This window comes from Onychostoma macrolepis, chromosome 01 (assembly GCF_012432095.1).
Source record: "Onychostoma macrolepis isolate SWU-2019 chromosome 01, ASM1243209v1, whole genome shotgun sequence".
Lineage (NCBI taxonomy): Eukaryota > Metazoa > Chordata > Actinopteri > Cypriniformes > Cyprinidae > Onychostoma > Onychostoma macrolepis.
This window is the reverse complement of record NC_081155.1, coordinates 25893360-25919260: the sequence shown is the minus strand read 5'-3', so window position 1 is coordinate 25919260 and position 25901 is coordinate 25893360. Positions and strand designations below refer to the sequence as shown.

The following is a 25901-nucleotide window of genomic DNA, read 5'->3' as shown; positions in this document are numbered from 1 at the left end:
AAAATTGTGTTTTAAGAGATGTGTGTATTTTGAAAAAATACCCAAACTGCATTTTAGAGTGCCTCTGTGCATCATTAAAAAGTCTATGTAAAAATATAAAACCAAATTTGGCTCATTAGTCCTGTATGGGGGCCCCTGTGGATTAGAGAGATGTCCCATTTGCCAAGGGTCCATATGAGCTAGTTGAAATTTGTGTGGTATATTGTAAAGAGTGAAATTTATTGAGTTTTGTTAGTTTTCATTCTTCTCATAGAACATATGTTGGGTTTCAAACCTGAACTCCAGGGATTTGATATTCCAGATGTTTGTGTGAGTGTCGGTCTCTCCTGAGGGAAAGCAGTTTTGGCCTTGGGGAATTGGCTGCATTCAACTTGTGTGTGGAGGAGGTAGACTATAACAACCATTCTCTTCATACAGCATCAATAAAGTATAATATGTTGCTGTAAGAGAACTAACTGTCAAAGGCAGTATTTTTCATGTTGAAAAAGTGTGAAGAAATAGAGAGTAAGAATAGGAGTGTTGTGATTATAAAATAATGAATGATCAGAAGTCTATTGTGTTTGCCGTTGCGGGACCTTCATGTTTTTTTCCCTCAATATCAGGATGTGTGTACTGTATGTGTGTGTGTGTGTGTGTGTGTGTGTGTGATAGTCTTCCAGGTCTTCATCTTTGTGACTGCATCAATCTGAGCCCCTTACCGAGGGCAAAATTACCCATGTGTGTGCAGTCCTGTGATAACAGCTAGTGATGACTGTTTGTGTGTGTGTGTGTGTGTGTGAGAGAGAGAGATATGTTTCTGAGACCGCACTCCTTCATCATCGGAGAGTTATCAGCTGTCATTGTGAATGTAGTCTGACAGCACATACTGTGTTTACTCTCTGATTTGTGTTTAAGTTGGTTTACTGCAGAACATGCCTTTAAAATTTACTTACAAACTTTGTACAGACAGACACAGGTTTCTGCTAGTGTGATCAAAGCTATGAGAAAATAATTTATTTCTTATGTGTGTTCTCTCCTGCAGGACCCTGTGTATGGGAGAGGAAAGCTGGCTGAGATTCAGGGACTCATTTTGGGGATGCTAGAAACCTTCAACTATGAACAGGTAGTGTGTGTGTGTGTGCATTATACACTCTCAGAAATAAAGGTACAAAAGGTGTCGCTGGGGCGATACCTTTTCAAAAGGTACACTTTTGTACCTATTAGGTTCAAATATGTACACTTTAAGTACTAATATGTACCTTTAAGGTACCAAAATGGACCCTTTAGGTACAAACATGTACCTTTTGAAAAGGTACCGCCCCAGTGACAGCTTTTGTACCTTTATTTCTGAGAGTGTATAGCAATTTGGCCTCATCATCTTGCTTTTGTTGAATGCTTTCTTTTTTGAATGCTTTCTTGCACCATAGATAAGCATGTTCATTGTCGTTTGTCTTGCATTCTTGTACAGTGTGTGTGTGTACCTTGAAGAATCGGCCAAATGTAAATCATTTAAAAAAAAATAAGAAGGATCATAAAAATAACCCCGAAAACACTATTTCACATAACAGATGTTTACATACATCCCAAAAGACAAAATAATAACTTAATAATAATATATTAATAATAATAATAATAAAAACTAATACAAATGTATTATTATTATTAATTAGTTTTTATTAAGGTTTAATATTGAGTTTTTATGTTTTGTGATAAGTTGTTCATGTGTCCTTGTTTGTCCTGAGCAGTTCAGCTGCCCATTTTTTTATCAGCAAAATCCTCCAGGTTCTGCACATTCACTGGTTTTCCAGCGTCTTCTGCCATTTTGAACCTTTTCCAGCAGTGAATGTTTGATTTTTCAAACTGAGGGCAATTGAGAGATTCATACACAACTATTACAAAATGTGAAAACATTCACTGATGCAACATGGTGAGTGTAGACTTTTTTTTTTAATTGATGATCAGCGTAAATTTTACTTATTTTTTCTTCTGGTAACATTCTTTTTTATATAGCTTCTAAAGAGCAATACCAAATGAAAAAAATATTTTTAAACACACCATCATCATCCTGTTCAAAAGTCCACGTACCTTATTGGCCACTTATTGTTAATGGCAGCTCCCTTTCACTCACATAAATTATTCACTGCCTATTTTGAATAGCACATTTCTATGGCAGCTTCGGTAAACAAAAACTCATCACTGTACCAGGGTGTCACCACAATTTATTTATTTTTTTTAATATAATTTATTGATTTATTTACTTTGTGTTAGGGTGTAGTGCAGGGTTTGTGAGGTGTTGATGCACAGCCTGACTCATAAGATTAATTATTAAATATATTCATATAGTATAGCTACCCATAATGCATCATTCCTGTCTTACTTTCATACTAATTGCACTCTTGCTGGTTTCAGACGGGGGCATAGAAAGATACATCATTTAGCTCTGTTAAATGATAATGAGATCGTCTCTTACTGTTCACACAGCTGAAGCTACAGCAGCTAAATTCACAGTGTTTTATGTGATAATTGGAATGAGATGTGGAGGTGAGAGCCTTTGAATAAGAAAAATGTAAAACCTTTATGCCAATAGCAAGTGTTGAGAATATTTACTGGCACTATATTTTGCCCTATGATAATGAAATTATTTATTTGTTACCTCTGTAAAAGCAGAGGTATTTTATTGTTATTGTCATTGTTATTTTACTTGTTTTAATGATTGTGTGTGCTTATTAAAGCAGTGTTTAAGGCCTTAAATTATAGCAGAAAGTAATGTCATTCAATTTTGCATGCACTGCAAAAAAAAAAAAAAAAATATATATATATATATATATATATATATATATATATATATATATATATCTTCCTCAGTATTTCTGTCTTGTTTTCAAGTACAAATATCTAAACATCCTTAAATCAAGATACATTTACTCAAGATGCAAAGTGAAGATTTCTGATAAATTGAACAAAATTAAGTGAGTTAATGCTTAAAACAAACATTAATATGTGGGTAAAACTTTTTCTTTTTGAATTAAGGATATTTTTCTGGCTCCATTGTCAGATATTTGTTCTTGTTTTCATCATAAACTCACTTTTCAGAGAAAACATTTTTTGATTTAAGAATCTTTAGACGTTTGCACTGGAAAACAAGACAAAAAAAAGCAAAAAAAAGTGATGAAGAACACTGTTTTGCAGGGTGATCAGAAGTAAAAATTCCATATTCTAGTTGTGTTTTTTTTTTTGTTAATTATAAGGTAATGGAGATCTGTTGCTGAGATCAAACTGTTGCTGGTATACATTTAGCAAATTGTGGATGGGTATTTATTGATTTTGTTATGGGCAGAAAAAATAAGTGCACAATAAGAGTGTTAATAAGTACCTACTGATTAAGAAAACAGTTTTTTCATGCTAATTTCCAACATGCCATTAGTTTTAATTTGACCAATAATCTATACTATACATATGGGTATGAATAATAATAAAATAAGTATTCTACATCCAACTATTAAGAGAGTAGGGACCTGTTAGGACATGTTTCTGCAATATTCATAAAAACATCACAGTGATGGGTCATGCACACACACACACACACAAATACTGTACCTTTTCAATCCCTCTTAATAGCTTTTTAGGAAGTGACGCCCTTCAGACGAACTATCATACTTAACTTATTCCAGCTTATCCTCACAGCTGCTTTAATCGGGTCAGTTGAGGGTGGAGTGTTATGAGAACTCATTAATGGCTGTTTCTTCATTAATTAACAAGCGCATAATTGAAGAGGCTCTCTGGACGTCTTAGGTCCCGTAATGGTTATCAGTGGCACGCACACATACACCCTACAGTTTTACTTAACTAAATACTTGCCCATAAATAGTTTCCCTCATCTCAAGCCCTTACAGAACTTTCTTTAAAGCTGTCTGAAAACTTCTGAAGCATTTATTCTTATTTATGTGTTTTAGTGTTATTATATTGTAGCAACTGGATTAAAATCCTCCCTGGTTTCGGCTTCACTGAAAAAAGGCTTTGCTTGTTAGTTTCTGAAAGTCGAGACAAAATAAACAAGAATAAAGAGACTTTGTTGTCTGAAATTCCACTGAACTTGTCTGACACTTATTGACATCTTTTTGCAATGCTAATTTCTTTTATAGATTTTTTGTTTGGTAGTGTGAAGAGTTGCTTTCTTCACCTTAGTGTCACCTGTAGACTGATTGCATTCAGAAATCGGCATCAGACTTCAGTGTGTTTCCTTTTATGCCTTTCCATTCTGTATTTGACAAAATACATGCTGAATATCACGTATGAATTGAACTGCAGACTTTTAAGAGTTTTAGAAACCTTTTGAAATCCATTAGCCCTGTTGCCGGAAGTCACACAAGCACATGAAGTACGTCAGAAACAAAATTACTGTTGACGACTCATTGTAGTTACAGGGAGATGAAAGGTCGTTTCTCAGTCTCTAGAAAAGACATTTCTGGATTAGTTAATATGTATGTTGTTTGTTAAAGGCAGGGTAGGTGATTTGGTTCAAAAACATTTTTTATTATGTTGGTTGAAAGTCTTTTCACATCCCGATAACAATCAGTAAGTGCTCATCCACACGAAAGCCATAGCTTTCCATATCCGATCTTTTTTTCCTTGTTCTTCCATAAACACAGCATCATCTTAAGAAATATCTGTGTACACAGGAAACCACTGAAAATGACACAAAACGATGTAGTATACATACAGTCAGGTCCATAAATATTGGGACATCGACACAATTCTAACATTTTTGGCTCTATACACCACCACAATGGATTTCAAATTAAACGAACAAGAGGTGCTTTAACTGCAGACTGTCAGCTTTAATTTGAGGGTATTTACCCAAATCAGGTGAACGGTGTAGGAATTACAACAGTTTGCATATGTGCCTCCCACTTGTTAAGGGACCAAAAGTAATGGGACAGAATAATAAATCATAAATCAAACTTTCACTTTTTAATACTTGGTTGCAAATCCTTTGCAGTCAATTACAGCCTGAAGTCTGGAACGCATAGACATCACCAGACGCTGGGTTTCATCCCTGGTGATGCTCTGCCAGGCCTCTACTGCAACCGTCTTCAGTTCCTGCTTGTTCTTGGGGCATTTTCCCTTCAGTTTTGTCTTCAGCAAGTGAAATGCATGCTCAATCGGATTCAGGTCAGGTGATTGACTTGGCCATTGCATAACAGTCCACTTCTTTCCCTTCAAAAACTCTTTGGTTGCTTTTGCAGTATGCTTTGGGTCATTGTCCATCTGCACTGTGAAGCGCCATCCAATGAGTTCTGAAGCATTTGGCTGAATATGAGCAGATAATATTGCCCGAAACACTTCAGAATTCATCCTGCTGCTTTTGTCAGCAGTCACATCATCAATAAATACAAGACAACCAGTTCCACTGGCAGCCATACAAGCCCACGCCATGACACTACCACCACCATGCTTCTCTGATGAGGTGGTATGCTTAGGATCATGAGCAGTTCCTTTCCTTCTCCATACTCTTCTCTTCCCATCACTCTGGTACAAGTTGATCTTGGTCTCATCTGTCCATAGGATGTTGTTCCAGAACTGTGAAGGCTTTTTTAGATGTCGTTTGGAAAACTCTAATCTGGCCTTCCTGTTTTTGAGGCTCACCAATGGTTTACATCTTGTGATGAACCCTCTGTATTCACTCTGGTGAAGTCTTCTCTTGATTGTTGACTTTGACACACATACACCTACCTCCTGGAGAGTGTTCTTGATCTGGCCAACTGTTGTGAAGGGTGTTTTCTTCACCAGGGAAAGAATTCTTCGGTCATCCACCACAGTTGTTTTCCGTGGTCTTCCGGGTCTTTTGGTGTTGCTGAGCTCACCGGTGCGTTCCTTCTTTTTAAGAATGTTCCAAACAGTTGTTTTGGCCACGCCTAATGTTTTTGCTATCTCTCTGATGGGTTTGTTTTGTTTTTTCAGCCTAATGATGGCTTGCTTCACTGATAGTGACAGCTCTTTGGATCTCATCTTGACAGTTGACAGCAACAGATTCCAAATGCAAATAGCACACTTGAAATGAACTCTGGACCTTTTATCTGCTCATTGTAATTGGGATACTGAGGGAATAACACACACCTGGCCATGGAACAGCTGAGAAGCCAGTTGTCCCATTACTTTTGGTCCCTTAACAAGTGGGAGGCACATATGCAAACTGTTGTAATTCCTACACCGTTCACCTGATTTGGATGTAAATACCCTCAAATTAAAGCTGACAGTCTGCAGTTAAAGCACATCTTGTTCGTTTCATTTGAAATCCATTGTGGTGGTGTATAGAGCCAAAAATGTTAGAATTGTGTCGATGTCCCAATATTTATGGACCTGACTTGTATGTGGCACTGTAATTCTGCCACATAAAGACACTAAAAACGGAGAAGAAGACTTGGAGCATACGCATAAACCTTTCACGCTGTATACAAACCCAACACAACAACAAGAAAAGCTTGTAAAGTTAGTAAAGCTAATAGGCTCAGTAGCTTCTGCAGCATGAACACAAGCATGCAGTCCGCCATTGTTATTGTTTTTGCTGTCACGTGATGTAGCGGTACTCTGGGAACCGGTTTCAGAAATAGCGGTTTCAGGCTCCCAAAACGCTGGATCCGTCTGGACTAAACGCCGATACAATACAACATTTTTACGTATAAAGCTAAGTTAAGTAGCCTAAATGTATTTTTTATCTGTGGAAGGCATAGGACCATAAAATGTTCGTCCAGTCAAAATGTTCGGTCCAAACATTATGATAGGCTGTGCTGCGTGCCATACAAATATGTATTTGCATCCCTCTGCACACTAATATCTTATTACTTCTACATTGTTTTTTAATGTAAATATCTTGCTAACATTATAAGTGGACCTCAGAGAACAGTACAAAATAAAAAACAAAGGCAGTTCATTAACCCCTTAAAGAAACACCTTATCTTCTCAATGGAAAGAGTCTTGCTTTCCCCCATTTGAGATATTTCAGTCCTAATAAAAAGCGTTCAACTGCTAAAATCCATTTCTTTGCTTTCTTTCCATAATATTTATGTTTAATAGATCGGTCACACTTTATTTTAAGATCCATTTCTCGCTATTAACAAACCATTAACTACGACTGTTGCCTCAATAAACTTCTAATTTGCTGCTTATTGATAGCTAGTTAGGTAGTTGTTAAGTTTAGTTATTGGGTAGGATTAGGGATGTAGAATATGATCATACAGAATATTTGCTTTGTAAGTGCTAATAAACAGCCAATATGTTAATAAGAGGCATGCTAATAAGCAACTAGTTAATACTGAGAATTGGTCTCTATACTAAAGTGTTACCAATAGATCTTTAGAGATGTCATATATCATCATTAGTTTAAAATTTGTATTTATAGGTTTGTGAATTTGGTTTCAATGTACACTAAAAGACAGGACTGAGGATCATTATGCGTTATACATTGTACTGCTGAGCTATTTTTTTCCTTCCTTGTTATGTACAGCTTCTTTTACTTTCAAAGCTTACCAGAGTGGAAGATTTTCAGTTAATCGTGTGAAAGAGTTTTATTTGCTATTTAGCAATGTTGGGGAAACATTAGTTTGCCAAGCTAAGCTACAGAACTCATAATTCCAAGCAGTTAAATTCCAGTTATGCTACCCTTTAGCTAAAGTAGCTGCCTAAATTGGTCATTTAAATTTTTGCTTAATTGTCTACCTATCAGATCACACAGTTTATTAGACCAGTATTTATTTCACTCAAAGTGTATTAACATCAAACCTTAACAGCTACATTTACATTTAAACAACTAATACAAAAACATCTGAATAAAACATAATTTCTAAAACGTAATAATTATAAACATGAAATGTCACACATGGACTTCTCTAAATACCAGAGTAATTTTTTTAACTGATTCACTAAAAAAGCTGATGTTTTTGGAGAATGTCCTGTTGCTGAGCTACTGCCATGCTACTAAAAGTTAAAGGATTTTGCTGTTTTATCTTTCTCTGTCTGTCTGTTTAAACTATCGCCAGATATGGCTATGCGGTCTTTCAGTTTGTCTGTGGAAGTAAGTATGTCAGTGTATGTTTGCACTCTCCCTTCCATGACCAATGGGAATTTGCAGCTTGTCATTCAAAGGAAATAGCGAGCAAGGCAAGAATACCACCTGATTGCCCCCCCTCTCTCTCTCTCTCACACACACACACACACACACACATTTTCCCCTTGCTTTTGAGACTCCACTTTGCATCACTGCAGTAAATAACATGCAGCCACAAAATTGAGACGTAAATTACACACATAAATACACACGCTTGAACAATCCCTTAGGAAAGCTTGTCCATACGTTTCAACACACACACACTCACTTTGTGAATTGCCCCGATAGCTGATGAAATATTTAGAAATGTGTATGTTTTCATCCAACCCTCAGAAATGTCTGTCGGGGTTAAATGTGCTTCCCTGTGCGTGTGTATGTGTGTGTGTGTGTGTGTGTGTGTGTGTGTGTGTGTGTGTTTGCAGGCTTGTGTGTTTGCAGTGTTTGTGTGCGTGTAATTAGTCAAAATGCTGCACTAACAGCAAAATGAAATAACATACATCAAGCCTCTCTCTCTCTTCCACTCTTCAGTCTTTTCACATGACCTTGCTGAAACACATTGCCTCTGGTGAGGAGACTGTGTAGATTAACAGAGATTCTTCTGCTCATGAAAATAAACTGAGGCAATTTTAGTGTCAGCACAAGCTCAAGTGTTAATCCATTTCACAAATTTCAAAAGAGATTTGATTGTGATAGAAAAGAAACGTTTAAGCGACTTGAAATGGCATTTGCTTCCCTTTAGGTTCTGAGTCGTTTCGCATGTCTCATTGGTTTCAGTCCGATAATTTCATTCATTATGGGGAATTTCTTCCATTGCCTGTGGTTGTGGATGAATAAATGTGTTCCCTCGCGAATTAAACTGAAGTAGGAAAGTTGACTCTCAACTTTTGAAAAAAAAAAATTTAACTTAAAGATTTTATTTTAAAACATAGGAAAGTTATATATTAGAAATTGTAGCTGTTCATCATCTCATGCATGTTGTTCAGAAGCTGTAATCTTTAAACTCAGATTAAATATGATAGCTTGTGGTAACATTTTCTATGCTGGTTTTAGGGGAACATCTGTAAAATGTATTTATGGTAAGGTGTTTAGTATTAGACATATTTAGACAAAAATAAAAAAGGATCAGCATAGGTTTTTGCCTCTTACAGTACAAACATACAGTACAGTATAGTTGTCAAACCTGCTTCATCTGAAATAGCAGAATCGCCATTTTTTAACCTTTGCAATGGTTTTTCTTTCTCTCTCTCTCAGACGTTGTTGGAGACTACCACAAATCTGTTGAACTCAGATCTTCACTGGTCTCTGTCACACCTGCGTAAGGCTGTCAGTAGAGGGCTTCACCCAAGACAAGACCACTGCAACATCTGCTTACAGCAGTACAAGAGACGCCAGGAGAGCGAGGAGGAGATCATTATCTTCAGGTACGCACACATATGCATTATCATCTGTACACTGCAGGAACACAGCCCAATGCCTTTTTCTATAACAAACAAAACTGATGCATTTCACATTCTTTTTTTTTTTTTTTTGTCATTTTGAATACATAAAAAAAACATGGTTTAAATGCTGTAATTGTAAAATACATTTACTGTTATAAATTGGGTCTGTCAAAATCTACATTTTTACTACACTATTATCATGGCCAAAATAATTTATGATTACTGTCATTGCGATATGTATATAAAGAAACGTGGAGAGATTTTGTAACCGTAACTGTACAAAAGATGTCCAAAAAGAACTTTACTGTTGATCGACACTTCCTGCAGACTAGGGTTTCTAACACCCTGCCTTGACGAGCTGACTTTTTTCAGCTGCAGGTAGAATGTCTGATTTTTTCCTGTCATCTCCTCCGATGTGAGTTTGTGTGGCAGTAGTAGCTACACACTGCATCTTCTAGTTGTTTCCAGTTTATGACAGATGCCTACTAGTGTTAAGGTGCAATACAACCAACCACTATGTGGAAGTGTCAACCAAATCATTACTGCAGCTGGATTATTTACAGTATTATCATATTTGTAATATTAACGTGATATCAGTATTTAATTTCATAAATATCATAGTCATTGTGATACATCTATTAGAAATTTTAGCATTATATCTGCCTTTGGTCGCCCTTTGTTAGTATTGGAATCCAGCCATTAAAAAAAAATCAAGATATTTGTGGTGATTTTTTTCTCATCCCTTATTTGAGTCACATATTTCTTACTTAAACAAGCTGTTATAGCACTCTGCCTAAACGTACTACACAAACAGACCATGATTAGCATTATTCTGAACTCTTGTTTTATGTGTAGCTGTGGACACCTGTACCACTGCCAGTGTCTTCAGCGTAAAGAGGTGGGCATTTTGAGCGAGAGGCAGTACTCGTGGAGCTGCTACAAATGCACATCCAACCAGGGCTCACGGCCAGCGGACAGACCCAGCTCAGAGAGCTCTCGATCACGCTCTACTTCTCTGGCACAGGTCAGTCAGGCAGTCACGTTTCACGATCAGGGTGTTCACCCAAATATGAAAATTCTGGCATATTTTATTCACCTCGATATGCTTCTAAAGAATGTTATTTTTTTTCTGTGGCCCACAAATATTGTCATATTGCTTATAGGTTCATACTGCCCATGTCAGTCAAGCTCCAAAATGGATGAAAAAACACCTTGAAGTTGGAAAGTAGTCCATATGACTTTTGCCCAATATTTCAAATCTGAATGCATACCATCTAAAGCCGTATGCCAGATTTGTGTGTGGAAGAGACAATAATGTACTGAAATGTTACCGAACATCATCCACAAAGAGCGTCAGTCATATTGACTACTTTTTATTCTTAGCTGCTTTTGATCCTTTTTGATCTATGAACTGTTGTATAGAGAAAGACATAAAAGTGTATGATGGTGAGTAAATAATGACTGAGGAAAAGGATTCTTTTGGGTAAACAAATCCTTTAACACTTCATTTAATCTGTTTTCATTTGAACTGTTTCTTCGTGTCTTTTGTCTGTCCATCAGTGTGCCTCTCTGTCTATCATGCGCTCATCGTAATTATATCCGCACAGAGCCACCTTTCTTTAAGGGACTTTTTTAGTTCGTCATTGTATCTCTCTCATACACGCTTTGGGACTACAGAGAGTTCACATTAAAGGTGATATGACTTTTAAGTACTTTTATATGCATACAGCCAGGGTGTATGTATTATCCACGCTAATTGCATCTCTGCTGTGGCAGTGGTGAGTATGTAAATGGCATGCAAATGGATTTCTCAGCATGCAACTGTATTAGTCGTAACCATAGGAGGCTGATGGCTGCAGGCACAAAAGAGAGCCATGCTAGTATCCCTAATCACAGAGGTGTTGCCACAGTGATTCTTTTGGAAGTAAAGAAAAAAATGATTCCCAGCCAGTGTGATTGGAATATTTGTACAACTGCAGAAACAAAGCAACTCTAAAAGCTGCCGTTGGCTTAAACACATGGCCCATAATTCCTTTTGATTGAATCTGCTCTGCAGCTTAACAAAATAATGTTTATTTCTGTAAGTCAGTGATGTACTGTAAATGAAATAATAAAAGTAAGCTGAAAGTGCAGGTTTGATCAGTGATGTGATAATCTAATAATTTATTTAAGAATACAGGCAAATGCAATTCGTACATACAGTGACTAAATAAAACCTTGTGTTGCAGTTGTTTTGTTTGGTTGTTGCTCCTGTATGAGTGTTCCAAGTTGTTTCTATCCTGACTTGTTCGTGTGGATTATATTCTTGTTCCAGGATTGGATTATATATTTGTGTTTTTCAAATAAACTTACTTGTGCTCGCATTTGGATTCTAACTCCATCTCGTTCCGGCTCACTTGTTACAGAATGTGAATATAATATATGGCCTTAAATTATATTTTTGTGTGTTTTTGTTTGTATCTCTTTAAAGATAACATGTATGGTAATATAACTATTGATATAGGGCGATACTGTAACTGTGATATGTCTGTATGTGAGTAATTAAAAGAATAACATTTTAAGTAGATAAATAATTTTTATTCTTAGAAAAATCAATATTTTTAACAAAAGCTTCACTGCTGCTTAATATTTTAAAAACGATTGTCTGGAAGATCAAAGTCATGTGGTGTGACCAACATGTAGAAGTATAAAACACACATTAAAAAAACATAAAACTGCAAATGATATCATAGAGAGGACCCTCATGACAGATAATTTCACCTTTTTGTGACCAGATGAAGGTAGTTGGGAAATTATTATGACAGAACTGTTTTCGAATCAGTCTGATTGTATCGCTGTACTGCTTTTGTCATAATCTGTCAATCACATTTAACTGTCACTTCATGTGTTTCAGACCAAAGTGATGTCTGCTCATCGTGGGATTGTGGCAGAGGCTCATGGGAGAAAGGTGAGTGAGTGGAATTACATTCTACAGCTACACTGGGTTTGATTTAGTTTAAGATGATTAAATCTTACGTCAGCTGTAAGAAACGTTGTGTTTTAAATAGTTTTATATTTATATTGTCAATTGATTTAGCAACAAACTTAATTGCAGTTTAGATTTCAGATTTTAGATTTAGTTTTTAATTGGTATTAGACCTTTTTTAATATTGTGTTGCATTTTCTCTTTTCTATAACTGACTAAATCCAGCACTTTTAGAGGTGCATCATTGCTCTACTTCAGCTCGACAGAGAATCATAGCTCTTTTCCACTCTGCCTTTTGTGTGTTCATTCATCCATGAAACGTAAATGGCTTTTTCCCTGCTGGTTCAAAGCAAATTAGCTTGCTTATGATTGCATTACCTTCTCTCCCTACTTTCATGCATTTGTTTACTGGCAGGAATGGAGTGATGAAACAGTCCTGCCTTGTCTGTCTCTTTCTTTCTTTCTTTCTGTCTCTCTCATCTACATTTCTGTCTCGCGTTTCTCGCTCTTTTGGAGACATTCTCTCTCTCTCTTCATTGAGCATTCATTGCTTGTCGGTCAAGAGACTTGGCGTTTTATGCAATGTGACAGTGAGCCTTAAAGACAAGACAGGAAGTGACATGAACCTTTTGACCTATTCCTCTTCTCCAGCATCCCTTCGTCCTCTCTCTCCTTCAATAAACCCTCAGCCATTAGCATCACTAAGCACTGTGTTATCTGTAGCAAGCAAAATTCAGCACTTTTCTCACATCCAAGTTTTCAGGAACCTGCTAACGCACAGAATTATACCTGTGGAGATTTTTGCTTTAATTAACACTTAATGCTTCAGAACTCCTGCATGCTAATGATAACAAGATAACAAGTTTTTTCTCTCTCCTTTTCATCTTTGAATGCAGTGCTCTTGCAGCAGAAACTGCTTTTTACATGCTTGGATGTACTCATACCCATACAAACATGTCATACATGGAAGAAAAATACATATTCATGTATTAATAAAAGAATAAAAACAATTACATGACTATGGGCCAGTTTTACTAACAGCTTGCGCCAGCGCAAACCGCCGTTTGGCGTTAAAATAGTACTGTCAGGTTTACTAAAGATGCGCAGTGAAGAATTAGCGCTGAAAAGGCGTGGACAGTTATTTTTGCGCCTGACCGTATTGAATATGCATTTCTAAGAATTTCCATTTCAGAGGCAATGATATTCACTAACGTTTGTGCTTGTCAAATTACTGGCATTTGCGCAATTATTTAACTCCCAAAAAAAGCATGTCTTAAACTATTTTGTGCTTGAAATGGATGCAATTTGTTGCTAGGAGAGGCACCGCAGAGAACAGAGAGCATGTGGTAGAAGGGAGAGGATTTTTTCCACACATATTAATTTATTTTGAATGGCAGAAGAACACATTATCTGAACATATCGTTTGCCAAGCCATGTTATTTTTAATTTGCTTCGGGAAATAAAAGGCGACTTGGAACCCTCAACTAGGAGTCACACAATACCAGCTCTATCAAAACTGTTGCAATCCTTCATTTCTTGGCCTCCGGTTCGTTTCAACATACTGTGGCTTATTTATTTCTTTATTGTTTATTCGCAACTACGCTAATTTGGTATATTGCATTGGTCGATATGTCTGTGTTCTTTAATTTGCGTGTTGTTGGTAAATCACCCGCAGAAATTTCCACACCCATCGGCGCTCTTTTGGAATTGCGCTCTCGCGCTAATTTGCCCGGTTTAGTAAAACTAGCCCTATGTAATAGGATTAATCACAATTAATTGCTTAGGAAAGTCCCCAAATAAAAGTAATTAAGATATGTTGTTGTAACTAACAAAACAGTGACTGTAGAAGTCAATATAATCTTTGTTTTATTTATTTGCATTTTATTTATATTTATTTTCAATTCTAATTTTATTTAAATTATGTTATTTTATTTATAGCCTATATATATTTTTGAACCTACAGTGCTCCTTCCAACACATAGTCACTACTAACTTAAGAGTTTTCCCTAAACAAACTCCTAATTTGCTGCTTATTAATAGTTAATAAGGTAGATGTTAAGTTTGGGGTTGGATGGGGTAGGATTAAGGGATCTAAAATACAGTCATGCAGAATAAGGCATTAATTGGTCCTTAAATTAAAGTATTACCCAACATTTTACGTTGGTTTTTGTACATATCGCAGCAGTTTGAAAATTATATGTCTGATGATTGGCGCCTAGTAAGCTTAATGCTTTATTGCAGTTAAAAATAACATACCACCTACACTAAACCGGACCCAAAACTTTTTCACTGCTAGTCTTAACAAAAATAAAAGTGAGATGAAAAAATAAATTTGCTAAAGCAACCATGCCATTTTATCTTGCTTCTACAAGCTCTTTTATCATGACTCATGTTCTTCACATCACAAGTGCAACCAGGTGAGGTACCAAGACAGTTTACTACATCAGAAAAGCTATCCATATGGAGCTGGTTATGTGATGCAAATGTGAACATTTGTTAGTTTACAGATCATAAACAAGAATAAAAGTTGTTGGTGTTTTACTGTCTTTAGTGTTCATTTAAGCTGGAAACTGCAGTGAATTGTATATATTGGTAGATTTTTTAAGTTTTGCAAAAATGTAGATAGAGACACATTTTTTCCAATGAGCATGTGATGCTAAATTAATGGGTAAAATTGACCACCTCATTTATATTTGGCATAGCCACCAAATAATTATCAGACATTTCACAAAAAATACTTAAGTTACTCTTACTATTTTTTTTTTCTGAGGCTGTTTAGTCCCTTTCTAGCTACCTACAAGAAACATTCAGTTTAATCTAAACAAAACACATGATACTTCAGGTCTAGAGGAGGCTGATCCTAAGTGAGAAGAAAGAGAAAATGGCTGATCTTTAGAAGTAGGTCAGATGTTCTCTAAACGATTTCAACATCTTGTCTAGTTGGCTGAAATGCTCCTCCCGATGTCTCGAGGTGAAGAAAAGTGGCTTTTTCCTTTTTTTAAGCAAGGAAATACATTGGGCTATCAAAAAGTGTGTAATTGGTTTATTTAAATAAGTCGTGCATAAATAACGGATTTAATGAACGCTTTACCAAATTATCCTACCTTTCCCACAGCATTGTCACGCAATATCGACGTCCTCCAGCTCAGCACCCTGCGTACAGAGACAGCTGAAACAGTGTGACAATGTTCATCTCCTTCTTTCTGCTGAAGGGAGGGTGCAATAATTGCATTTATTCTTCTGCAGTGACAGTAGCATTTGTCCTTTGTGCCACTCAAAACAGACTCTGATTATATATAGAGACCCAGTGAGGTAAAGTGAGGATACACTTGATTTAATTCTGCAACATTCTGTTGAAAAGCATCTCTGGGTGAAGTTTGGCAGATATTTAGGGTTTGTGCTTGCTTGACTTTGTGCCTTTGGGACTGGAGAAGTCATTGACATTGGATGACAGAGACTGAGAGGTTTTGGATCACTGGAGGCCGATTTGAGCCAAACCAAGTGATGAAATGATTCTGATTGGTGTGAAGGACACTGGAATGTGTCTTTAAATAAGTGAATGTGTCATTATGTATGAAGGGCCTGTCTGTAAATCTGGGCCAACGGTGATTAAATGTGGATTATCATAGATTAAATAATGTATATTTACCCATGTAAATTCTTCAAATTCATATACAGCCACGAGAAGTAGTATATGACTACATAAACAATTAATTGGCAAGCAATCTCAAAGTATTTCACAACTTATTTTCTTCCTGCTTGATATCTGTTGATGTCATGTTTTTTTTTTTTTTTAAATGTCACATCCATCAGGTTTTAATCACTTGTCTTTCCCACATCATAGGCTTGTGTATGAAAATGTCACATTCGGTACGATTAACACTCCTCTGATTCTTGAAGGATTTATTTAGAAGTTGCACAGTTTGCCATTTATCAAGTTCATTTGTGGTAGCAGGGTTTGCCCCTTCATATTTCATATTGACATTCTAATGTTTTTATATATGTCATTGATGTATTTTCTCAAAAATGGAGGATTTTCAGGTTATCTCTGGCCATGTATCTAGTGTCGGGTGTTTTGGTTCTGTGAGAATGTTTATCTGTTATGTTGGTTTTTCTCTCTGTAGATGTTGACTGAAGCCACTCTGGATGCCCAGCAGACTCAGGCCTGGGATCATTTCCGCACTCTCTACAGAGGACCATCTAGGGTACGATTGACCTTAAAATCTGTTCTTTCCATTCTCGCACTATTCTAATGTTTACATGCCACTTGCAGAATCTGTTAATCTTTCCCTTTTTTTTATTGTCAAAAAATTGCATTTTAGTACAGTCATAGCTATTTGACGTATACGCTACAGTTCAAAGGTTTGGGGTTGGTAAGATTTTTGTAATGTTTTTGAAAGAAATCAATATTAATATTTTCACAGTGATATTGTGAAATATTACAATTTATTTCAAATTTGATTAAATATTAAAATTTTGTTACAATTCATTTCTTATTACCAATGTTAAAAAAGTTTTTGCTGCTGCTTTTTTTGGTGTGTGTGAAAACAATGATGCATTTTATTTTTCAGGATTATTTAGTGAATAGAAATTTCAAAAGAACAGGGTTTATTTGAAATAGAAATCCTTTGTAAGATTATAAATGTCCTTACTGTCATTTTGATCATTTTAATGCCTCACTGATAAATAAAAGTATTAAATTATTTAAAGAAAAAATTTAAATCTTACAGACCCCAGAATTTTGAATGATATTGTATCCCACAAGACAAAAATAACTTCAAATCATATTATCCTGTTCAATACATGCATACATACCCTGGTTATTATCTAGTGTTGGCACCTGAAGCGTCAATATCTGCTTGCAACCTTTTGTGATAGCAGTGCATAAGTCCCTGGTTTGTCCTAAACATTAAAGTTGCCTGCTGTTCTTTGAAAAAAGCCCCCGGGTACTTTAAGTTATTGGATGCAAGTTGAATTCTTCCCCACAGTGGCTCAATGATGTTGAGATCCAGCTTCAGGACAATTGAAGGACTTGTACATTATTACAAAAAGGCTGGCAGCAGTCATGGATACTCAGGGAGGCAGTACATGATACTAAGAACCAAGACCGCAAAGACATGTTTTATTTTCAGCAATTGCATTCATTTTTCTTGTGGAATATTTGTAAATGTCTATTATGCAGCTTATTTAGTACTAAAATAAAATATAATTCTGTGGGACTAATAAATAAATAAACAAAAGGCAGTTTTTAACAATATTCCAAATTTTTTGCGTGATTGAAATTAATTGCAAATGAATCCGTGTATCATTCTTTTTTCTTTTTTTCTTTTTTTAAAGTGGTCATATGACGATGCTAAAAATAACATTATTTTGTGTATTTGGTGTAATGCAATGTGTTGCTCCTCTCTTCCCCGCCTTTCTGAAACGCGTCTATTTTTGCAAAGCTTATTTTGAAATGAGCGGTGTCAAAGTTACTTTCTAAGAAAGTCTGTTTTGCTCTGCAGCCATATTTACAATGCCTCCGGGCAGCTCAAACCAAGAGACCAAGTCCTATCTAAATGAATGGGGGAATCCTGAAATCTCAAAAACTGCCCTATGAACTCGTAATTAAATTACATTTTTCAAATCTGAAATGAACTGCCCCATGAATGCTGTTTCTTATGCTCAAAAAGCTTATTTTTAATGTAGAACAGCCAGTGCACATGCACAGTTACAACGCGCTTATCACTGTGCATGCGCATTGACTGGTCTAGCCTCAGGTGTCTATGGGAACCAGAGCTTCTAACGCCATATTGCGTGTTGCAATTTCTCCCATTCATAAATATAGGAGTGAACTGTCTTTGTGTATCTATAGTCTTTCTATAGTTCTTTCTTTGTGTAAAAATATGGGCGGTGTTATGCAGATCTTCCAACACAGTGACGTAGATATGTGGGGGCGTGTAAATGAGGCGTTTTAGGAAGGCGTGGTTGAGTCTTAACTTTTAGAAAGAATATCTCCCAACAAAAAAATTATTCCAAACAGCTACAGCACCTCTGAACAACATGACGATGTTGGTTCGTTCCTGAATGAATCAACCGCTTAAATGATTCGGTTCAGTAGCAATGACTTACTTGTTAACAGTGACTTGCTGCCACCTACTGGCAATTTTAATTTCATATTCAAAGTATCTTTTCATTTTAAAATAATCTCAAATATCAGTATTCAATGTTTTATATTTAAAATATCAAAACATTATGCATTTGTAACTGCAGGTAAAAGCACTCCATGTCCCTCTGAGCTGCATTAAACAGTGTGTAAATACATCTAAATGCCACTTCACATGCAACTTCTGCAAAGATACTGGTTTCATTTGTTTGGTAACAGCCTAAATGTATTAAATGTAACAATTTGTTTCAAAAGATGCACACTTTTAGAAAAAAAAATGCTTTTTTAAAGGTAAAATTGCCCATAAAAGGTACAAATGAATTTAAACTTATATGAAGATTAATTTCTATCACTGATGTGAACTGACCACACAGAATATAAAGTATATCAAAAACTGCAGCTGTCCACGGTAGTCAGATATCAGCACAAAAACACACTCAGCAAAATATCGTCTAATTATCATTATCGAAAAAATCCCCCAAAATATCGAGATATCATTTTTTTTTCAATATCGCACACCCCTACTTGTAACATTCCAAAGAGAAAAGAAAACTTGAAATCGCGTCATATGACCCCTTTAATACTGAAAGTAGAAAAATGAGAAAACAGCTACTTTTTCATTTTTCCCAAAAAAGAAAAACAAGAATTCAGCTTAATTTTTCATTCAGGGGTTGAAAAATGAATAAAAAGCTTGAAAATTCAATTTTAACATGCGGGCAGGAATTAAATAAGTTCTTCCTCAGTTCCGTGCAGCAGAATAATAGTACTCCGCTGCTGCAGTTGTATGGATTCTTATCCAGTTTATTGCAACTACATTTCACCTTTTTCTCATCAAACAACTTGACTTATGAATGGCTCGACACAACTCGTGCTGGAGCAGAGCCTAGACAGGGCCTTTTCCTGTGTAGACCAACAATTCTAAATCAAGTGAATGAATGATACACAGATTCAAATTCCCTTAGGCAGTGGTTCTCAAACTTTTTTGGTCATGTCTCCCCTTTAAACTTTTTAAATTCTAAATTAAAAAACACCTGCAATTGTTTCACTTTCACCGTGTGCAACGCAACGCGAGCACTGTGAGCAGCGCAACGCGATGCAATTAAAGACAATCTAAATTGGATGCGGGGCAACACGACAAATCCCCGACAGTAAGCTGATGGCCCATTTCTATTTCTGACATACTCTAAGTGCTCTTGCTACTTCTGACACAAAGGACAAATGGATTTGCATCGGTCACTTTGTCATCTCCAGCGTAGACAGTGGTATATTTGTTTTGCTGTTGCTGTTGAAGGGTCAGTTCACAATAGCAGCTTGTGATGCCAGTCAAGTGAACGGTTTGAATGAGAAAGATTTAGAGGAATTTGCAATCAGCACCGCTTTGAAAGGCAGAAATCTAACCACTATTCACACACTCGAATGCTATTGCCACGGCTGTTTTCTGTTGTTTTGTTTTTTTTCCGCTGATCTCCCGCACCCCCATGCAGTATCTGTGTGGGCCCCCTAGCAGTTGCACCCCACACTGCTGTAAGGTATATGTATACTCTTGAACTGCAGCTTTGTTGCAGATTTTGTGGGATTTTCAGTTCACCCATTGAGAAAACATGTGTCAGTGCCTTACAAGATTATTGCATAACAGCGGACTGTTATGCAATACAATGCGTGTGTATGTGTTGCCTTTGTGTATATACTGCAGTCATTGAGTCTTACTGTTTATGGGTCAGCACTTATCAGACAGAGACAATCCGAATGTCTTCATGTAAGTGTCAGTATCCTGTCTGAACACACTCACACAGTGCTCTGACCTACTGTCACATCTGTGTACTCCTCATACTGTATGTGAGCTGTCCAGTTTTAAAGTCTAGAAAGGTGTGCACATATACCTATGTATATGAGAGGTTGGAAGGCCATTTTTCTCCTCCTTTAGTTTTACATTTATATACTTTTTTCCAGATTAGAGACCCGTAGGACTCTATTTTCGCTCACAGTTCTATCCATCACATACACACAGATGCACTCAAATATACTCTCACCCACATGTGCACACCCCCACATACGCTCACACAAATATAGAGACGCTTACAATCAAATGAAGATCTATGTCGACTCAGTGCTGCTGACTAAAAACTAAGTTGACTCAGTGTCAAATAGAATTTATTTAAAATTGTCTTTGATTAAGAGAGGCTCATTGCCCTATTTACACCTGGAATTAATATTCATCTACTGTCATAATATAACATTAAAAGCCAGACATTAATGCACCCATGAGGCATTACGACTGGGTCGTGATCGAATCACTGAAAACGCATTTGTAGGTGGTCTGACATGGATTATGACACATTTAATGGTGTAAATGTATTTTTGCATCTGCTTTCAGTTATGCAAGTAATATGAATTGAGGTTACACTGTAAATAGTCATATGCTTCACAATATAATTGAAATTACATATAATCATAATTAAATATAATCATATTCATCACACTTCACATAAATCATTTTGACGGATTTTCACTAGTCCCAAATTGATAGCACAATAAGTATAGAAATTAAATAAATAAATAAATAATGCTGTCAGTCAGATTCATCTTTAACTTTTTTTTTACAGCATTTTTCAAAAAGAACTTGAAGCATTTATATATAATGCATTATAAAACTATTAATGAATTTATTATGCCTTGTGATATATCTTATAATGCACACATATATTATATAACCACAGATATATTACATTGTAATAATTATATTTGTTGTTTACCTTTATCAAGAATATTTTATTAAAACATATACAAACAACCTATTTCAAATGTAACAGCAATAATAAAAATAATAATATAATGCATTTTACCTTTGGTAAAATGGTACCTTACAATTATTTATGTAAAATGCATGGCAACATACATTATGAGTTCCCATTAAAGTGTATTATACATAAAGGCTTCAGTTGAAGTGTTTTCAAAATTACAGTTGATAAGCACTTACTGCAGACTGGGGTTTCTAACACCTCAACTTTTATTACAGAATCCAAAAAACTCCCACATTTGTGAGCTGACATTTTTCGGGTGTGGGTAGAATGTCTGGTTTTCGCCTGTCATCGCCTCAGACATGATTTTATGCGACAGCTACACACTGGCTCTGCCCACTATTTTGGGAGTGTCAACCAGATAGTTAGTCACTGGATTATTTACAATAATATCATATGTGTCATACTAACATCTTTTTTAATATATATATATATATATATATATATATATATATAAAAATGGTACTATATAGCACTAAAAGTGGTTCTTTGGCTCGTAATCATGGGGGACCAAATGTATAGCACCAAATCTTGGTGCTTCAGTGGTTCTTCAGCGGTCCTCACCTGTTCTTTGGCATGACTGAGGAGCTATATAGCACCACTATCATATACAGAACCTGTTAAGCTCCTGTGTGGTTCTTCAGCAGTTCCTCTGTGGTTCTTTGGGGTGATTAAAGTGCTATATAGCACCACTGCCGTACAAAGAACCTATTAAGCCCCTTTAAAGGTTCTTTACGAGCCAAAGAACCACTGTTGGTGCTGTTTAGCACCATTTTTGTTGAAGAAATACAGTGCAATATGGCACCTCTTATGGCTCTACATAGCACCATTTGACAAAGGTGCTGTATAGCACCTTTAAAGATATGGTGCTATATAGCACCAAAAGAGGTTTCCCTATGATTACGAGCCAAGAACCACTTTTAGTGCTATATAGCACCATTTTTTTAGAGTATATATATATATATATATATATATATATATATATATATATATATAAAATATATCATGGTTATCGTCAATGTGGTTATTGCAACACTCCTACAACAATGTTTCTAAAGTGCAGTAAATTATCTAAATTTTTCAGTTACCTCTCAGGTTATTTGTAAGAGACACTTTGAGTTTTCACATGTTAATGTGGTCAGATCTAACTGTAGCTGTACAGGGAGCCATTGTGGCCTACTGAAGACTTGCTGTTGATATTCTTGTCCAGTTAAATGTCACATTACCAATCAGCCCTATCCAACTCAAACCAATCCAGTCAGTTTGTTTGGGGAATCTTTGACCCTAATCCTCTGAAGAAATAGCAAGTCACTGCCGTAATCCAGTATCACTCTCGACACACTCTCAATCTGTCCTCAGCTTTAAGAGTCAGAGTAGATAGACATCCTGAAAGGGAGATAGATAGCTAGACAGACAGAGAGTACACTCGTTGTCAGTTTCTTCGGTCCATGCAGTTTCTATGTCTGTCTGCTGTTTTACGCTTATCTACAGTATGTGACATGCTGAAGTGTGTTGTGTATGTGCTGTCGTTCTTTTCCTGTCTCTGTGCTAGACTTCACACTCTCAGTAATGAGGAAGCAAACTACTCTAGACTTGACATCATGCCAAACTGAGCTTCAGAGAGATGAACAAACACACTCATGTACTCGGTGTGAATATCTATGATTATGAATACGATGCATAGAATGTGTATGTGTGGATGGTGCAGGTAACACAAAGTATTCACACCTTAAAAACTCCCTCACATCCCTATCTATACAATTTAAAATAACGTTTTTCTCTTTTGATGTATTTTAACATTTTGTCATTTTTCCTGTGATGGCAAAGCTGAATCTTCAGCAGCCATTACTCCATTCTTTGTGTCACATGATCCTTCAGAAGTCATCATGCTCATTTACTGCTCAAGAAACATTTCTTATTATTATTATTTCTTGTTTTTCTTTGAATTTGAATTTAAACTAAGCAGAAGCAATTTAATCAAGTACTGTGGTTCTGCCATATCAATATATGTAATAAGTAGTACGCTAGTACAACAATAGAGATGTACTGCCAGAGTAAGCGATGTCACCACATGTTGTGTCCTCCATGATGAGAGAGAGATGAGGGAAACTATCACAAAACAATAGCACTCGCCACAAAATAGACAACAATGGTATTCACATTTCATCAGCCTGGGTTGTACAGAAGGGTGTCACCACAGCTCAACTATAGTTTTCATGTGACAAACTCAACAAAATGAAGGAAGAGGTTCGATGAGACCAGAACATTTTAGTCCTCTAAACTAAAAGTTTGGCAGACCTAATGCAAAAGGGGGGTTGCAACTTTTTATAGGTCCCCTAAGTGTCCCCAAAGTCTAGAGCTAAATAAAAGTGACTCATTTCTTGAAAGGGCTCTGTTAAAGGGCCTTATGTTATCATACTCTGTCTGCAATATAAGTAAGTTCATAGGAATGCATTGATTTCATAGTGAATATTGACTTATATTTTGAATAGTGTGGCCTTGGTAAATATAAGCTATTCTAACATTAGACAGAGGGTTCTTCCACACAGCCAGGAAACGCATGTTTGATGAATGTCTCACGCATCCTATTGTAAGTAATGTTCCAACTTGAATAGTGTTATGTTCTTCTTTTGGTTAAAAGGAATGTTAATATCTAACGTCAATGTCCTGCTTCCACTGTATTACCTACGGAATTTGTGTGTACATATTGCTTTTAACATTTAACATGGATTAAGAGTGTTTTACAGCTTTATTTTAGTAAGTTAAACTCGGAAGGGAGTTTTACATTTTGAAAGTTAGAATTTGTTTAAATAGTACATAGAACACAATCAAAGGATCAGGGAAAATGTTGTTTTTTTGTGATATGAATTAAGATGTTAATAATTCAACAAAAGGAATATGCTGCAAAATGAGGCAACAGTGATGAAGTATATGAGTGTGTGTGTAGTATATGGTATCATATTTTCCTGTGTATAGACTCAGAGTTTGATCCAAGCTGAAAGAAGGAGTGGAAAAAGTGAGACAGAAAAAGTGTTTGAAGAACACATTAGTGATAACTCAAATAACTGACCACTTCAGGTTCTCAGGCCTCCCTCCTCGAAACACTGAGGAATATTTTGACATCTTTCATAACATGATTCTTTTATTTTTGAGATTGATTTTTATTGTTTGCAGTCTTCACTATGTAGTTTCTATTAGTGAGCTGTTTGACTCACTGTCTTTGTCACTTGCAGTGGTATTAAAAATCCTTTTAAATATGTGACGTTTTTCTTTTTAAACATGTGACTCTAGCAGTGTAAGTTTGACCTGCTTGACTTTCTCATTACCATCCCTGTTTTCCTCAAGCACCCTCTGCCATCTCTCTCCATCCTAAAATATCTGAAAAAGAGGCCATCTCCCCATCCATTTTAAGTACATGGCTCTCTGGAATACTTGAATCTGACCGGTGGCATCTGATGAATCTGATGACGGTCTGACTATACATTATCACTTACTTGGAACTCTTTCTACAAAATAGTGCAGTTTTATTAGATGAGCAGATGAGGGGGGTCTAGCAGCATTAAGTGGTGCTAATATGGGGGAAGTGAGTTTGAGTCTGCAAGTGTCATTTCGCAATCCCTTTTCCCCTTCTTTTCTTCCCCTTATTTCTCAAATCTCCCTATCAAGTCAGAAAAGGCCAAACAAAACAAAGTTATAATATATTTGAGAATTGTCAGTCAGTTTGAACCTAATAATAAAGTTTAAGCCCTGAGTTGAAGTAGACACATTGGCATCTATTCACACAAAACGGACATCCTCATATTGCAGCATTCCCTGCCTTTGTGTATGAGTGACCGAAATGTATCCGTTAGTCATTGTGTTGGTTCTAAGTGAATCTCCTCACAGGATATGAAGAAGCTGTGGTCTCTGATGCTGAATACAGATCCTGTATTGAAACACACTGCTTTCATCCAGCCTCACGGTCAACACGCAATACATTTCATCTTCTTCTGATAAACGTATTCATCATAGACTGCACAGAGACTGCAATTTTTTTTTTTCCATACAGCCATGTGGAGAAATGAGGTCAATTTCTAGGAAACAATTTGATTGTTTATTAGGGTTTATTATGCTTCTGTTGAACAATGGAAATTCGAATGGTTGGGGGTCTTGGTTAGAACGCTTGGTTTAGTGCATCAGACAAGACGACCACGAAGTGCTGCTCAAGTTTTCGCCATGTCGAAGACACACGTTTTTTTTGTTTTTTCTTGCCCAAAACAACAATAACGTTACCACTCTAATATGTCTTGCAACATCCGTGCATGCAAAGGTTCTGCGTGATCCTCGTGTTCAGTATTCTTGGGGTCTGAATCCGGCTGAAATTCATAAGGCAATATTGATGCCATCCTTAACTATACTGGAGCAGATGGAACTTGCTGCTTTGGCAAGGGGCGGGGCAGTACTGAAACACCGTCTAAGCTGTTCACCAATC

At 36.3% G+C, this 25901-nt stretch overlaps 1 protein-coding gene across 1 annotated transcript in view; it reads left to right on the top strand.

The window, feature by feature from the left end:
• Nucleotides 1–25901, top strand: part of vps8 (VPS8 subunit of CORVET complex) — a 143956-nt gene that overhangs the window by 107472 nt on the left and 10583 nt on the right. Inside the window, exons 40-44 of the mRNA XM_058758450.1 lie at nt 1022–1102; nt 9335–9504; nt 10378–10546; nt 12416–12469; nt 16612–16692. Coding sequence (XP_058614433.1) covers nt 1022–1102; nt 9335–9504; nt 10378–10546; nt 12416–12469; nt 16612–16692 — 555 coding nt within the window. The remainder of the gene's footprint in view (nt 1–1021; nt 1103–9334; nt 9505–10377; nt 10547–12415; nt 12470–16611; nt 16693–25901) is intronic.